The following is a 16,770-nucleotide window of genomic DNA, read 5'->3' on the forward strand; positions in this document are numbered from 1 at the left end:
TATAAATGCAGTCAAAGAGCTCATTTACAACGTTTCTTTGATGAGTAATGGGCAAACACACGTAAAACCTCTACAGAACACACTCAACCCAAGCAATTGCTTGGAAGTTAGTTAAGAACTACACACCAGATAGACACTGCACACCATATAGTAAAACGTAAGTATGCCTACAATCACAGGTGTCAAACCGGTTCCGTGGAGGGCAAAGTGTCAGCAGGTTCGCTCTCACCTTGTACTTGATTAATTTGGTCACTAATTGGTTAGTTTCTACCCACACCTGGTTGTTTAGACCTGAGCTGGGAACCAATTTATGGGAAAAAACAAAAACCTGCAGGCACTCGGCCCTCCCTGGAACCGGTTTGACACCCCTGCCTCAAATGATCTTTAACTATATACGAGAGGAATAAGGAAATATACGGTCATATCAGTGTTTCCAGTTTTCTCTCAATGCATTTTATTACCACACCGGCTAAGATATTTACATGACAATATACATGACAATATAGCACACACTAACTGTAGCTTCAATCTAAAGTGAAAGAATGAAATGAAAAGCAGCAAAACATTGACAGCAGTTAAATGTACAAAAGCAATCCAGTTTAGACACTATAAGGGAGACACTACAAGACGAGGGGAAACAGTGAAGGAAGGCCCAGTGAGTGTCATCCGAGTACAGCCTCTTAATACAAGTCTCTTGATGTCATGCCTTAGAAGTAGATCGCTGTCCAGGAAACTAAGATGCCTTTTCACCCACTCACAAGGAACATGTATTTTCTCATAGGCATTCTCATAGGTTTGTCCTAACAGTGGTGTGATCCTTAGTGTGAACTGTAAGATGCTTGCTTAACGTGCTTCTGTCACTAAAACATTTCTCACATACCGTGCAAACAAAGGGTTTCTCCCCTGTGTGAGTCCTCATATGACCAGTCAGGTGACAACTAGTGATGAAACATTTGTCACAGACAGAGCATTGATATGGTTTCTCCCCTGTGTGGCTCCTCATGTGCAACTGCAGATTTCCACTCTGATTGAACACCTTGCCACACTGATGGCACTGATACGGCTTCTCACCTGTGTGAGTCCTCATATGCCTGTTCATTTTGGTACTTTTGCTGAAACTTTTACCACAAACATGACAAAACTGTGCTCCATTGTGAGTTTCGAGGTGATCAGTTACACGTTCTGTAGACCCAAATCTTTCTCCACACACACCGCAAACATGTTCTTCCTCCCCTGTATGCGTTTGCACATGTTTCATCAAAGAACCCATTTTGTTAAAAGACCTCCCACACACCTTACAGCTAGGGCCAGCGACCTTGAAGTGACCTTGACCAGTCGACTTCAGTTGGGACCACTGCATAGATTTTCTGACCCGTTCGGTCGTATGCAGAGACCTTTGTTCTCCATTCCCCATGCCATCAAAGCTTACAGCCTCAGCGGCAAAACAGTAGTTGCTGGTTGTCGGTTCTGATTCTCCGTAGCCCTCTCCATCAGACCCGGTTTCCACCTGTTCGTATGAGTTGCTGGGAAGAGAATCCATCTCTCCATTTTCCTCAACTGGGGCTTGGTAAAGATGTAAGGAATGAGCTGGGCCTTCCTGTTCATGGCCACTTTTATCAAAGAGAGGACTGAACATGACAAACTGTTTAATGTCAGACTGTAGTTCCTCAATCTGTCCATGGTCCTCACTGGATGACAGACTAGGCTCTTGTTTCCATTTAATCGGTAGGGGCTCCGAGTCAGTCTGGCCCAGACACTTCCGCTCATGTTCCACCAATGCAGGGCGAATATCCACGGCAGGCAAGGTGAGTAACTGAGGGTCTGGACAGAGGGAAGGAGTAAGGATTATCCAAATGGTTGCTAAGGAAACACCACTGCCCCATACCACCAGCCATACAAACAGCCAATCTACCATTTCAAAGCTTTATTAATAATGTACATTCTCTTTTTGCAGTTTTCGCATGGGGAAGATAGGTAGATTAGTTATCTTATATACACTGCTCTCCAGAAATATTGGAAACTTAGGTAAATATGGCTTTAAAAGCTGTAAAAAAATGTAAACGCAGTGTTGATACGAGGTGTCTAGGTCATGAGTATGGATGGAGGAGCAATTTAATTAAAAAGGTGAACATGCATACTGAAAAACAATTAGTTTTTACATTTTCTTAGAGAACAAAAGGGTGTGCAACATGCCTCTTAATGTAGGCAATAATGTAAAAAAAAAAAAAAAATGTCCTTAGGCCACATGTTCGAAGACCTACATTGCCCACTGAAAGTATAAAGACCCCTTTACTCTCTCCATATTCTGTTATGTAATAAAATTATTTTATAATTGATTATAAAAAATGTTTTGCCGACAACCTACACACAATGCCCTATGATGATAAAGCAAAAACACATTCATAGAAATTTGTAGATAAGTATTCAGACGAACTGCCCTGACACTCCAAATTGAGCTCAGATGCATCCTGTGTCCTTTCATTAGTTGCAAATTAATTGATTGGACTTGATTTAGAAAGGCACACACAGCTCCCGCACTTTAGAGTGAATGACAAAAACCAAGCCATTACGCCTGAGAACATCTCTGTGGATCTCAGAGATTTGCAAATTGTGTTGAGCCGTAGATCTGGGGAAGGTCATTATAAGTATTGATAACACTTAAAGTTCCCAGGGGCTCAGTAGGCTCCATCACTGTGAAATGGAAGAAATTTTGAACTACCAAAAATCTTTCTAAATCTGGGCATCCAGCCACAAACAAACTAACTAGCCAAGAAGGGCATTGGTCAAGGAGATGGCCACTAACAGAGCTTCAGAGTTTTTCTGTCTGCAGAGATGGTAGAACCTGCCAGAAAAAAACACGGTTGATAGTCTCTAATTAGTTGCCTAGACAACATGTTCCCGAATGGTGTATCAATCAATCAAATTTATGTATAAAGCCCTTTTTACATCAGCAGTTGTCACAAAGTGCTTTTACAAAACACCCGGCCTAAAACCCCAAGAAGCAAACAACAGTAGTGTTGGATTTCAGTGGCTAGGAAAAACTCCCTAAGAAGGCCAAATTTTAGGAAGAAACCTAGAGAGGACCCAGGCTAAGAGGGGTGGCCAGTCCTTTTCTGGCTGTGCCGGGTGAGATATTAAGAGTCCAATTGGAATAATTTATTAATTTCTCTGGGCTAAATCCAGAGTCTATTCGATTTTAGACTAGGTCAAAAGTATGACCCAGGTGGACAAGGACAGGGACAGCAACGGGCCCCCCAAACCAGGTACTCCGCAGGTGCGGACCAGGACCTCAACTCCTCCTAAAATGTAAAACTGGAGGAGACTGAGAAAAGTTAGGAAGTGCATTCCTCATTTCCCCCAGCACAATAATATAGCAGCGTAACCCCTTGGAACTGAGACGGGGGGTCCGGCGACATTGTGGCCCTACCCGGGGGAGGCCCCGGACAGGGCCCAACAGACAGGAAATCAATCCACCCACATTGCCAGGCATCAACCAAAGGGATACCCACCAACCGCAACCCCCCTGAAAGAGGGCCAAGTATTGCCAGTAGCGTACAGCCCAATTGCACAAGTGCGCAACAGAGAGACAACAACAAGCCAGTGACTCTTCCCCCGAAAGGCATTGGAGGGAGGGCATCCCAGTGGCGACGAGAGCCCACCTGGCAAGACAGCAAGGGTGGACAGTATCAAGCCTACTGGTCACCTTCACGCCCCCGGGCCAGGCTACACCTAATTATAAACCGTGCTGTAGAGATGAGTTTTTAGTAGACACTTGAAAGTTTGCACTGACTTTGCATTTCTAACCACAGTAGTGGAGCTCTGAGAAAAGGCCCTGCCGCCAGCTGTTTGTTTAGAAATTCTAGGTACAATTAAAAGGCCTGCATCTTGCGATCGTAGGTTACGTGTAGGTATGTATGGCTGGATCATTTCAGCAAGGTAAGTAGGAGCAAGTCCATGTATTGATTTTTAGGTTAAGAGTAAAACCTTAAAATCAGCCCTAACCCTAACAGGCAGCCAGTGTAAGGACACTAGGACAGGATTAATGTGTTCAAATTATTTTGTTCTAGTTAGGATTCTAGCAGCCCTGTGCAGCACTAATTGAAGTTTATTTATTAATTTGTCTGGATAACAAGAGAGAAGAGCATTGCAGTAATCTAGTCTAGAAGTAACGAAAGCATGGATTAATTTTTCTGCATCAGTTTTTGATAGAAAGTTTCTAATTTTTGCAATGTTTCGAAGATGAAAATAAGCAGTTTAGAACTCATTACAAATTTAGTACGAGTGTCAAGTGATACGTATCTAAAAATTCAAGTGTCCCCATTGACACCTGGTCAGGAAGGTTCAGGACATTTTTAGGACAACTGAGATTTTGAGGACCATAACTATTTAAGGAGGAGTCAGTTATTTGTTTTCTAATGGTGATGATCTTTTCATCAAAGTAGTTCATGTATTCATTACAACTAAAGTGAAGACCCACTTCACTTGCTAAACTTAGCTTTTTTGTTAACTTTGCATATGTATCAAAGAGACATTTTGGATTGTTTTTGTTCACCTCAATCAGGTTGGAGAAATAAGCTGATCGAGCAGATGTGAGTGATTTTCGGTATTGTAGTGTACTGTCTATCCAGGCTAGTCTAAATACTTCCAACTTGGTGGAGCGCCACTTTCGCTCCAATTTTCTGGAGGCTTGCTAAGTGCTCTAGTATTGTCTGTGTACCAGGGAGCAAGTTTCTTGTTCCGTATTTCTTTAGTTTTTAGTGGTGCAACTGTGTCTAATGCATTTCGCAGTGTTGAGTTTAGATCCTCGATTTGATCGTTTACATATTTATTTCTACTCTGTCGTTAATGAGCGAACTTGTAAGAATATCAAGGAATTTATTTGTAGTCCGAGAATTTATAGTACAAGAATTCTGGAAACTCAGTGAGGAACATTGTGTATGGCCCGGGGGGCCTATAAATAGTAGTTATGTAAAACGATTTATCGGCCTGGTTAACTTTCATTGGTAAAACAGAATGATACTCAGTGATATGTTTGAGAGTAAATTTATATTTACTGTCTGAAAAATATTAGCGACACCCCCTCCTTTTCGGGATGCACGAGGGAAATGATCACTAGTATAACCAGGAGGAGAGGCCTCATTTAAGGCAGTGAATTCATTAGGCTTTAGCCACGTTTCACATGAACCAATAAAATCTAGTTTATGATCAGAGATTAATCTATTTACGGCAACTGCCTTTGGAGCAAGGGATCTAACATTTAGGAGTCCCATTTTGAGATGCGAGGTGATACAGTCATTTGTATTTTTATTTGTGACCGAGGCGGAGGAAGGCTTTATCTTAATAAGGTTGTTTTTGTTAGCACTACCTTGTTTAACTTTTCTCAGCCTGGAACGAGTCACAGTGGCAATAGGCAAAGCTGTACTAACTACTCTGGCTATGCTATCGACCGACTCCACTATGCTAGCAGGCTGGCTAACAGCCTGCGGCCTGACCTGCGCCCTATTATTTCTGGTGGATTTTCGAAGTATGCATCCTTGCATGCTTTATGGGCTAATATACAAGTGCTGGTCATAAAATTGGAATATCATCAAAAATTTGATTTATTTCAGTAATTCCATTCAAAAAGTGAAACTTGTATAATGTATACATTCATTCCACACAGACTGATATATTTCAAGTGTTTATCTCTTTTGATGATTATAACTGACAACTAATGAAAACCCCAAATTCTTAATTGGCCAGCAAACTCGCCTGACCTTAACCCTATAGAAAATCTATGGGGTATTGTGAAGAGGAAGATGCGATACGCCAGACCCAACAATGCAGAAGAGCGGAAGGCCACTATCAGAGCAACCTGGGCTCTCATAACACCTGAGCAGTGCCACAGACTGATCGACTCCATGCCACGCCGCATTGCTGCAGTTATTCAGGCAAAAGGAGCCCCAACTAAGTATTGAGTGCTGTACATGCTCATACTTTTCAGCTGGCCAACATTTCTAAAATGATTTTTTTTGTATTGGTCTTAGGTAATATTCAAATATTTGGAGATACTGAATTGGAGATTTCCATTAGTTGTCAGTTATAATCATCACAATTAAAAAGAAATAAAAATTTGAAATATATCAGTCTGTGTGTAATGAATGAATATACAAGTTTCACTTTTTGAATGGAATTACTGAAATAAATCTTTGATGATATTCTGATTTTACGACCAGGACCTGTAGACCACATCCCCTTGCGCAAGAAAAGAGATTACCGTTCTCCTAGCATCAGGATATTATGCTGGTAGCACTAACTCAGATCTTTAAAAAAAAATAAAAGCCATCACTGAAATACATTGCAATGTGCTTAATTCGGTAAAATAAAAAAGTGAATTGTATTCGAACACAACGTCTTCAAATACAATGTAGACGCACAATGTCTAGTTTTTATAAAGAAATGTGAATATCCCGAATTCAGGTATAGTCTAGTACTGAAGCCAATGGAGTAGGCAATTTGCATAGGCTAAATTCAGACAGAGTTTTGCACATTTTATGCTTTAATATTGTGGTTACCTATATAATTCTATTACTTGCTCTTTGCATTCATTAGAAAGGACCTTTTTAACAAGTTATCTTTACCATCTTTAGAACGAATTATACACTATGCAATATATTGACATTGGCGCTTTTATTCTGAAGGTTTCCTCATTTAATGACATTACAATACGACTATGACGCCATCGTCAGTCCTGCAGGCTAAATACTAGTGTAAAAGTATTTAGCCTGCAGGACTCTCTCGTCTTTTCACGTGACGAGAAAGTCAGTTATCGTCACCTATATTAATAGTGATTTCATTAATGACGTTCACATAGAAAAAACGAACGTTGTTGTTCCATGAAATAGCTTTGGCAGTGTAAAGTTCGTCTTCAGTCCCGCTAGCATGGCGTCAATTCGTATGACTATTCCAAGTAGTAAGATACTAGTATTACTGGCTTGTAAGCTATTTAAACGGCCAGCGGCAAAAGCCATAGAGTTCTTAGATGTTATTCTGGTCCAAGTAAAATTCATAAGAAACATTAGTCAGTTTAACACAACGCTTAATGGTGTCTCGCTAAATATTTAAACTTGGCGTGATGGTAATGCGCGACAAAATGATCTAATGTTGAGACGCAATTTTATGACGAGGTAGTATGTCCCAATCGGTCCCAGTACTGGCATACTAGGTTACTATATGCTGAACAGTACGTACTTTATCATCACCGCCGAAGTATGTACTTGCAGTACGTAGTATGCGATTTGGGATTCAACAAACGTTTTCTGTAGCTAAACTATACAACTGTATTACGTAAGCCAGGTCTCTTTTTTAGCTGGGTACTATTACCGACTATTACTCACCAGCTCTTTGTAATTTCAGTAGCATCCGTAAGCGCTGAATCTCTTCTTTTGAACGCAAAACTTCAGCCTGATATCCGGCTATCGTTTTTTGAACTACAGCGTGTATCTCTACAGCAACTGCTGTTAACCGTTCGCTTAAAAACACACTTAAAGGCTGTATATTCGACATTTTTGTAGCTAGAACGCTAAACGCGTAAACAGAGAGAACGTAAATGACGGCCTAGTTTGCACTTTATCGCCACCTATTGGACGGGAGTCTAAGTTCAACAATGCATGTTGTTAGTCATGTCTGATCTTGTATTTCATTTTGGTTTTCACTCCTATTAGTTGCTTATTTTCCATTTGCTTTGACAATACAAACAAATGTTATCAAACGATATCCTGAGCCTCACCATTGTGATCCTATAAATCAAATCTGGTGCTTCTTTTCTCAAGAAAGGAAAATCTACAGCAGCACCTAGACTGCGGTTCTCAAACCTTCCATGACAAAGCCCTCATCTACAGACAAGTTATCTTGAAAAAGACTCCTCAGCCAGCTGGTTTTCAACTCCAACACACTAAACAACAGCCCCAGGACAGCAACACAAGAAGAAAACAAAAAAAGAGAACTATTTGATGCACAGAAAAGTATCAACCAAAAAACAGAACAAATTGGAATTCTACCTTTCCCCATTACAGATAATTCATAGTTACGAAATACCTGAACAATAAGCATACTGGCCATGGAATTAAGTGGAAAAGGAACCACCACTTCCTATGTTTTACCAGGCTTAAGACATATTCCTCAAAAATTCCATAGACCTGAAAATTATTTGCTAAAACAAATTCTAACATTGCTAAACTCCACAATGTTTAATCACAGAATCAACATGTTTGACCCACTGCCATGAGAAAAGGACACAAGTGGAGAACAAACCACATTGTACACATCCAATAATGATCGGTTTATTTCACTCATTTCTACTTTAAATATTTCCACATTGTTACACCACTGTACAAAGCCAAGAATATAACATTTGAAATTACTTTATTCATACTCATTTTGTGTGTTATGTTAAGTCTGGATTTACTTTACCTTTGTGAATTCCAACTTCTATTAAATGTTTATTTTTCTGTTGCTTCAGCATTGTAAACAATTGTTTCCCATGTCAATAAAACCCCTTTGAAATAAAGTTGAATAGACTATACAAAAAGCACGCATCAAGTACACTGTAGATTCGCAACACTTCTAGAAATGTTTTTTTGCGGGGAGGTGCTATTTCGGCAGAGACCGTAGAATAATCTAGGTGGCCAACTCCGAGACTGGCCTCCTCCTTTCATCTTGGATGTGCCACTTTGTGTATGTATTGCAAGACAACTCATTAGCAAAACATTTTCCGGTTTGTGTGGGGCAATAGAAGGGTAATTTTTTTCTGGTCTGTGTGGGGCAATAGAAGGGTTCTGCTTCTTGTTGCATCCTCTACCAGAAAAAAATATTCCAGTGAGATGTTTCTCATGTGAGAAATCCCGTTGTCTTTTTAGTAGTATCTTGATTTCAACAACATTTGCCGTGTTTACACAGGAAGCCCAGCAAATTAGTTGATCTGATTGGTAAAAAGAACAATTAGTGAAAAAAGGACAATGCGTCTTAAATTTTTTATTTTAAACCAACCCCTGAGGGTAACCCTATGAAACACAGCAAGCCTAATGTATCACCCTTATTTATTAATGTTATAGAACCTAGTGAAACGAGTGAACACACTTTACGCAGACTATTTGGGTGGTTATGATAGAAAGAGAATGAACATTATTGATGTCTTTATTCTAAAAGTTCATCAGTAATATAATGAGTATTTATAAAACGAACATTTGAAAACACAGTTGAAACAGAACATTACCAAAAGTAACCATCAGAGTGCAGTGTTATGTTCTAAAATGGTTTCCTTCCAGTATAGAACTATGGAGCTATAAACCTAACCACCGATCTCTGCAACCATTTCCTTCATTTACAACATCAAGAATTACATAATGTCCCAAGGAATGGGTAAGCATTCTTTTTCTACACTATACATATCCATTAAAAACCTTTTTATTTATATACCGAACATACTGTATACTTTTGAATAATTCATGATTCCTCTAAGAGGAACTGGCTGTAACAATTTAATAAAAAAAGAAATAAACAGTCACACCATTGTGTCAAGCAACAATTATTTAGTATATTCAGGAATATCAAGAAGTCCTCATTGAAAACATGAATAAACCACCCCGTCACATATGATCAGTTTTGTTATTAAACCTTCTGGTATCTCATATGGTTTATTACACCTATAGGAATAACAGAATGGCTGGGGAGTTTTTAAGCTTCCTTTCAATGCTAACCTGGAACTAGAAAGAGAGAAACAAAATATCTAGTTTCAGGGTAAAGTGGAGCATCCCCCTTAACCAAAAGCATGTAATCAATAAATAGCTATAGCTCAAACAATGTGTCTTTAAGTGTTCAGAACTTAGGGGATGGTGGTAATTTAAATCCATTTTCAAAAGTCTCCTTCTCAATGATCTCAATGAATGGATAGATGGCAACTCAATAGTTACAATTTACTGATGACTATTTACTGTAGTCACCACAAGACTTAAAACAGACTGTCTCCTCATGTGCTTTTTGGGACTAGATGTGCATGCTACACAGTACTACAATAAATGGAACATTCTTAAGTCAAACTAAAAAAAGGCACGATCTAAGTGTGACAATATTTTTAAGTGCAGTTTTTTGCTATTTAGGAACAGGATAGAAAGAAATATTCCATTTGAGTGACTTGCTTCTTTGAACTTTGCAGAAAGTTTTGTATGAAATATATAGACATTTACAGTGTCTTGTAAACATGAGAGTAAAATGAAAACCCCACCACAAGTCCCCAATGATGACAACCAGAATGTGTGTTAAAAACAACTATATAAAACATACATTAACAAAAATATTTGTGGCATAATCCTTTACAGGATTCTATGCTTCATAGGATTTCTTGGCTTGGACACAAGATGGAGAGTTCTGAGAGGTAAGAACGTTCGTCAATAGCAGAAAGCTCTCTTTATATTAGTGCAAGTTGATTACATCCCGGCAGTCACGCCATTCAGTTCCGTTGGTTATGTTTGGTCTGCAGTTGGTACTTATTGTCACATTCCCTAATCGCACTTGAGGTTAGTTCTTGAAAGAAAGAAAAAAAAAGGAAACCAAACAGGAAATTCCTGTTTGTTTTTGCTGTTTGTAATTTAATTCATCTCTGCAGCCACGGGAAGCCAACTGGGCGACACGCATTGCTATCCAGGCCGGGCGGAGGTGTTAGTCCTGCAGATCTCTCTCAAGGTAACTCTGACGACGCAGACACTGCGGACAGGGATCTGACTGGGCCTTGCAGGTTGTGTGAAATACAGCCTTACAATCTGTGCACCTTTGTGGGAGACAGACAAGAGTAGGTGATCCCATGCCAGTGTGTTTAAGTGATGGAGGGGGTGGGGGGGCAAGTGACCTACATACCTGACAGTGGTGTCAAACTGGAAGGGGAAGATGATGTCGCTGCGATTACAGATCTGGCAGAAAAAGCCCCTCTGGGTGCAAAGGTCACAGTGGTGAACATGGTTGGCGGCAAACTGGATCAACGTATTTAGGTAGGGCACGTACGTTCCCTCCGCTATCTGATCACGGGGAACAAGAGACGATGTATGAGTATTATAACATAATGGTTGGGGTTCAGCGGGTTGAAAATGTTTGTGTGGTAGCGATCTGCATCAGTGTGAATGAGCCACATTTAAATCATCAAGCGAGTTAACCTTATTAAAGCAATAAATAGGCTGGTTGCCTTTCATGGCAGCAACCTGGGTTGGATGATAATGCCTAAATACCTGTCTCAAGTCCATGACACTGTAGGTATGGCTGTATTCTAACAGGTATGTCCTTTCATCCAGCCTGGAAAGAAATCGCAAAGTCATGGTTAGACAAAATGCAATGCAAGGCTTTTGTGGAAATATCCAGATAACCACTATCCAGATCGTCACTTCTTTTAAAATGCAGATATGGAATTAACAGAACAGTTAACTGTATTTCTACACAATTGTTTAGTCTTTGATAGCCAAAATCCAGATAGTCTGAAGACCATAAAATGTAAAACTTTGCCCAGTGTTATTACAAAGCAGGACCATAATATTAACCGGCGTATAATCACATTTTGCAATACCAAAAAAGACAGCGTACAGAAGTGGAAAGCACGCACCTTGATTGGATATTCCTCAAAGCACCACTGCGGCACAGGTACAGGTACTCTCCTAGGAGACGCACTCTCTGTCGGAGGCTGTTTACCTCGGACATGGCCTCAGAGTGCTCGCAAAGGTCAGGGTTCAGTTTTTCTAGATCGAGCAGAGGCTCATATTCAATCTGAGTCAACAGCTTGAGGGCTTGTCTGGAGACCTACATTTACACAACCAGGGCAAAGATCAACCGAAGTTTAAAAACAACAACACTGGTTTAGGATGAAAACATGTTACAAGTTACGTAATGAGGAAGTAATGTGAAATGTATTTTTTTATTTTTTACTTATTTTTGATGTACACAAAGTGTCCCCTTACAAGACTCACCTCTCGAGGCATGAGGTCCCAGTTGTGCACCATTCGAGAAGGTATGATGGCGGTGTCGCCCTGATGACACATTTCGCAGTAGTACAGCCCGGAGAACTCACACAATCTGGCTTTCTCTCTAGAGACGCCTACTGGCTTTTGACAACCTGCAGAGGAATAGGGCATTAATACAAGGTCTCTCCCAGTAAGGGTATGGTTTTCTCAGCAGTGTTTCCCCTAAAGGTTTAGTCAGCAGCAGTGGGGGGTGGAGAGACGGGTGATGCTGGTGCTTTCAGGCCAACTGATTGCCTGAAAGCACTAGATATTTACAGAAACAGTCTAAAGCGTGACTTATCCATGCATTTATATCAAATGCATTTAGAGTATATTTAACTTTGCATTTAATCTGTCAATATTTAGAACTTTCCCTGAATGCATAATATTGAAAAAATCATTATCATGCGCTTCGTTTTCATCTGCTCTGCACTCTGCACATCTGATCTGCCACACCTCACATTCCTCCTTTAATTTAGCAATATAAAACCGACCCTGTCAACAACCAACAATAAGATCATGTTGATACAGTTATTTATGAATAAGACTATGTTAATAGAATGTCACCACCCCCTTTTCAAAAAGGTTCACCTTTTGTTGACTTAGCATGAAATTAAAACACACCAAATCTGACTTAGCAACCCACAACACCCAAGCGGGAAAAAATAAATAAATACATGTAAACTGTAAAATACCCTGTTTGGATAAGTGGACATCTCCCTTAGTTAAAACTTAGTGGAACCACTTTTTGCTTGAATTACAGCCATGATTCTCTTGGAACACGTCTCTAACTTTACACACCTAGACTGTGCAATATTTACCCATTCTTCCTTGCAGAATTGTTCAAGCTCAGTCAAATTAAATGGTACCCGCTTATGGACTGCACTCAAGTAATTCCATGGATTCTCGATGGGATTTAGGTCAGGGCTCTGACTAGACCACTCAAGGACATTCACCTTCATTCACCGTCCTATTGCCCATGCATGGTTGCTTTGGTGGTGCGCCTCGGGTCATGGTCAAGTTGAAAAGTGAACAACATTCCCATTTTTTACTTCCCGAGGGAGGGCCACAGATTCTATTCAAGAATTTTTTACAGTCTTTTTCTTCAATGTTGCCTTTATTGAGTGTTTTTTTGTTTCTTGACATCTCCTCATAGAGGCCAGATTTGTGGAGTGCTTATGATAGAGCGGTCACAGGCACACACGGACCAGTATTTGCCATAAAGGCCTGAAGCTCCTTCAAAGTTGAAATGAAGGAGCCTCCTCTCCTCCTCGCCTGGTCATCCAGTTTTGAGGGACAGCCTGATCTATGAAAAGTCTGGGTGGTGCCATACACCTTCCACTTCTAAATAATGGATTCTTCAAGGGATAATGGATTCTTCAAGGGATAATGGATTCTTCCAACAGATAAAGTATTCGAAATTGAACTTTTTATATCATCCTCTGACTTTATCTCATAGACCTATGGAAGGTACCTTTCCACCCATAGTGGATTCTTTGCGCTGAATTGCACTACAAGCAGTGCAGTCCTCTAGGACTAACCGCTTATATTCTTAACTAATCAAAGTCTACTACAATTGATCACAGATGGAACCCAATTATCTTGATGTGTGATCGGGTAAGTTGTTGGTTATACCACAGTAAGTTTGTAATTCAAACAGGGTGGGGGAGTTTGCATATTCAAATACAATATGTTACGGTTTTAATTTAAATTAGTTAAAATATTATTTTTTTTTTTTTTTTGTCCTAGGTCTTCCCCGAGGAGACCCCGGGGAAGACCTAGGACACGCTGGAGGGACTATGTCTCCCGGCTGGCCTGGGAAAGCCTCGGTGTCCCCCCGGAAGAGCTGGAGGAAGTGTCTGGGGAAAGGGAAGTCTGGGCATCCCTGCTTAGACTGCTGCCCCCGCAACCCGGCCCCGGATAAGCTTCGGCCCCGGAAGAAGAAGATGATGATGATGAATATTTTTTTCACTTGGATATTGTAGGTCAATGTGTGTAATTACAACCGGAAAAAGCCTGATTGTGTTTTCATTTCAGGCTGCAAGGCAAAAAAGGTGAACATTTTGAAAGGGGGTGGTTGATACAGTTAGCTATAAATAAGAGTTAGAGTTATCGAGTAATAAGACCACGTTGATATACACTCACCTAAAGGATTATTAGGAACACCTGTTCCATTTCTCATTAATGTAATTATCTAATCAACCAATCACATGGCAGTTGCTTCAATGCATTTAGGGGTGTGGTCCTGGTCAAGACAATCTCCTGAACTCCAAACTGAATGTCAGAATGGGAAAGAAAGGTGATTTAAGCAATCTGCTCAGTTACTGGGATTTTCACGCACAACCATTTCTAGGGTTTACAAAGAATGGTGTGAAAAGGGAATAACATCCAGTATGCGGCAGTCCTGTGGGCGAAAATGCCATGTTGATGCTAGAGGTCAGAGGAGAATGGGCCGACTGATTCAAGCTGATAGAAGAGCAACTTTGACTGAAATAACCACTCGTTACAACCGAGGTATGCAGCAAAGCATTTGTGAAGCCACAACACGCACAACCTTGAGGCGGGTGGGCTACAACAGCAGAAGACCCCACCGGGTACCACTCATCTCCACTACAAATAGGAAAAAGAGGCTACAATTTGCACGAGCTCATCCAAAATTGGACAGGAAGAATGTTGCCTGGTCTGATGAGTCTCGATTTCTGTTGAGATATTCAGATGGTAGAGTCAGAATTTGGCATAAACAGAATGAGAACATGGATCCATCATGCCTTGTTACCACTGTGCAGGCTGGTGGTGGTGGTGTAATGGTGTGGGGGGATGTTTTCTTTGCACACTTTAGGCCCCTTAGTACCAATTGGGCATCGTTTAAATGCCACGGCCTACCTGAGCATTGTTTCTGACCATGTCCATCCCTTTATGACCACCATGTACCCATCCTCTGATGGCTACTTCCAGCAGGATAATGCACCATGTCACAAAGCTCGAATCATTTCAAATTGGTTTCTTGAACATGACAATGAGTTCACTGTACTGAAATGGCCCCCACAGTCACCAGATCTCAACCCAATAGAGCATCTTTGGGATGTGGTGGAACGGGAGCTTCGTGCCCTGGATGTGCATCCCACAAATCTCCATCAACTGCAAGATGCTATCCTATCAATATGGGCCAACATTTCTAAAGAATGCTTTCAGCACCTTGTTGAATCAATGCCACGTATAATTAAGGCAGTTCTGAAGGCGAAAGGGGGTCAAACACAGTATTAGTATGGTGTTCCTAATAATCCTTTAGGCGAGTGTAGATACAGTTCTGCTCATAAGTTTGCATACCCTGGCAGAAATAGTGACATTTTGGCACTGATTTTGAAAATATGATCATGCAAAAAAACGATTTAAGGATGGTGATCATATGAGGCCATTTATCATCACATAGTTGTTTGGCTCATTTTTAAATCATAATGATAACAGAAGTCACCCAAATGGCCCTGATCAAAATGCCTTGAATGTTTGGCCTTGTTACAGACACACAAGGTGACAAACACAGGTGAAAATTGCAATTAAAGGTGAATTTCCCAAACCAGTGGCTTTTTAAATTGCAGTTAGTGTCTGTGTATAAATAGTCAATGAGCTCAAGAGGATGCACTGAGCAGGCTAGATACTGAGCCATGGGGAGCAGAAAAGAACAGTCAGAAGACCTGCGTTACAAGGTAATGGAACTTACCTTATAAAGATGGAAAAGGAAATGAAGAAATATCCAAAGCCTTGCAAATGCCAGTCAGTACTGTTCAATAACTTATTAAGAAGAGGAAAATATGGGGCTCTCTTGATACCAAGACAAGGTCAGGTAGACCAAGAAAGATTTCAGCCAAAACTGCCAGAAGAATTGTTCAGGATACAAAGAAAAACACACAGGTAACCTCAGGAGAAATACAGGCTGCTCTGGAAAAAGACGGTGTGGTTGTTTCAAGGAGCACAATACGACGATAATTTTAAAAAAATAAGCTGCATGGTTGAGTTGCCAGATAGAAGCCGGAACTGCATCAATACCACAAAAAAGCCTGGTTACAATATGCCCGACAACACCTTGACACGCCTCAGCTTCTGGCACTGTAATTTGGAGTGACGTCACAATCTTAAGCGCTATGTTTGGAGAGGGGTCAACAAGGCCTATAGTGAATAGAACACCATCCCCACTGTGAAGCATGGTGGTGGCTCACTAATGTTTTGGTGGGGTGTAAGGCACAGGGAATCTTGTGAAAATTGATGGCAAGATGAATGCAGCATGTTATCTGAAAATACTGGCAGACAATTTGCATTCTTCAGCACGAAAGCTGCGCATGGGACGCTCTTGGACTTTCCAGCACGACAATTACCCTAAGCACAAGGCCAAGTTGACCCTCCAGTGGTTACAGCAGAAAAAGGTGAAGGTTCTGGAGTGGTCATCACAGTCTCCAGACCTAAATATCATCGAGCCACTCTGAGGTGATCTCAAATGTGCGGTTCATGCAAGACAACCAAAGACTTTGCATGACCTGGAGGCATTTTGCTAAGATGAATGGGCAGCTATACCATCTGCAATAATTTGGAGTCTCATAGACAACTATTACAATTGACTCTGACATTGATGCTAAAGAGGGCAATACACAGTATTAAGAACTAAGGGTCTGCAGACTTTTGAACAGGGGTCAGTCATTTTTTTAAATTTTTTGCCATGTTTAGTTATGATTGTGCCATTCTGTTATTACCTACAGTTGAA

General features: G+C 40.7%; 1 protein-coding gene across 3 annotated transcripts in view; it reads right to left on the reverse strand.

Annotated features, from left to right (window-relative positions):
* Positions 1-430: 430 nt before the first annotated feature.
* The window catches only part of plekhm1 (pleckstrin homology domain containing, family M (with RUN domain) member 1), a 33,748-nt gene continuing 17,408 nt past the window's right edge, over positions 431-16,770 (reverse strand). For 2 of the 3 annotated variants that reach the window (XM_034292022.1, XM_034292021.1), the window contains exons 8-13: positions 11,985-12,130; positions 11,624-11,817; positions 11,256-11,319; positions 10,891-11,048; positions 7,377-10,804; positions 431-1,821 (exon numbers count right to left, since the gene is read on the reverse strand). In XM_034292022.1, coding sequence (XP_034147913.1) covers positions 10,696-10,804; positions 10,891-11,048; positions 11,256-11,319; positions 11,624-11,817; positions 11,985-12,130 — 671 coding nt within the window. In that variant the 3' untranslated portion in view covers positions 431-1,821; positions 7,377-10,695. The remainder of the gene's footprint in view (positions 1,822-7,376; positions 10,805-10,890; positions 11,049-11,255; positions 11,320-11,623; positions 11,818-11,984; positions 12,131-16,770) is intronic. The other variant, XM_029119939.2, reaches the window with a different exon arrangement.

Source organism: Esox lucius, chromosome 5, assembly GCF_011004845.1.
Source record: "Esox lucius isolate fEsoLuc1 chromosome 5, fEsoLuc1.pri, whole genome shotgun sequence".
NCBI lineage: Eukaryota > Metazoa > Chordata > Actinopteri > Esociformes > Esocidae > Esox > Esox lucius.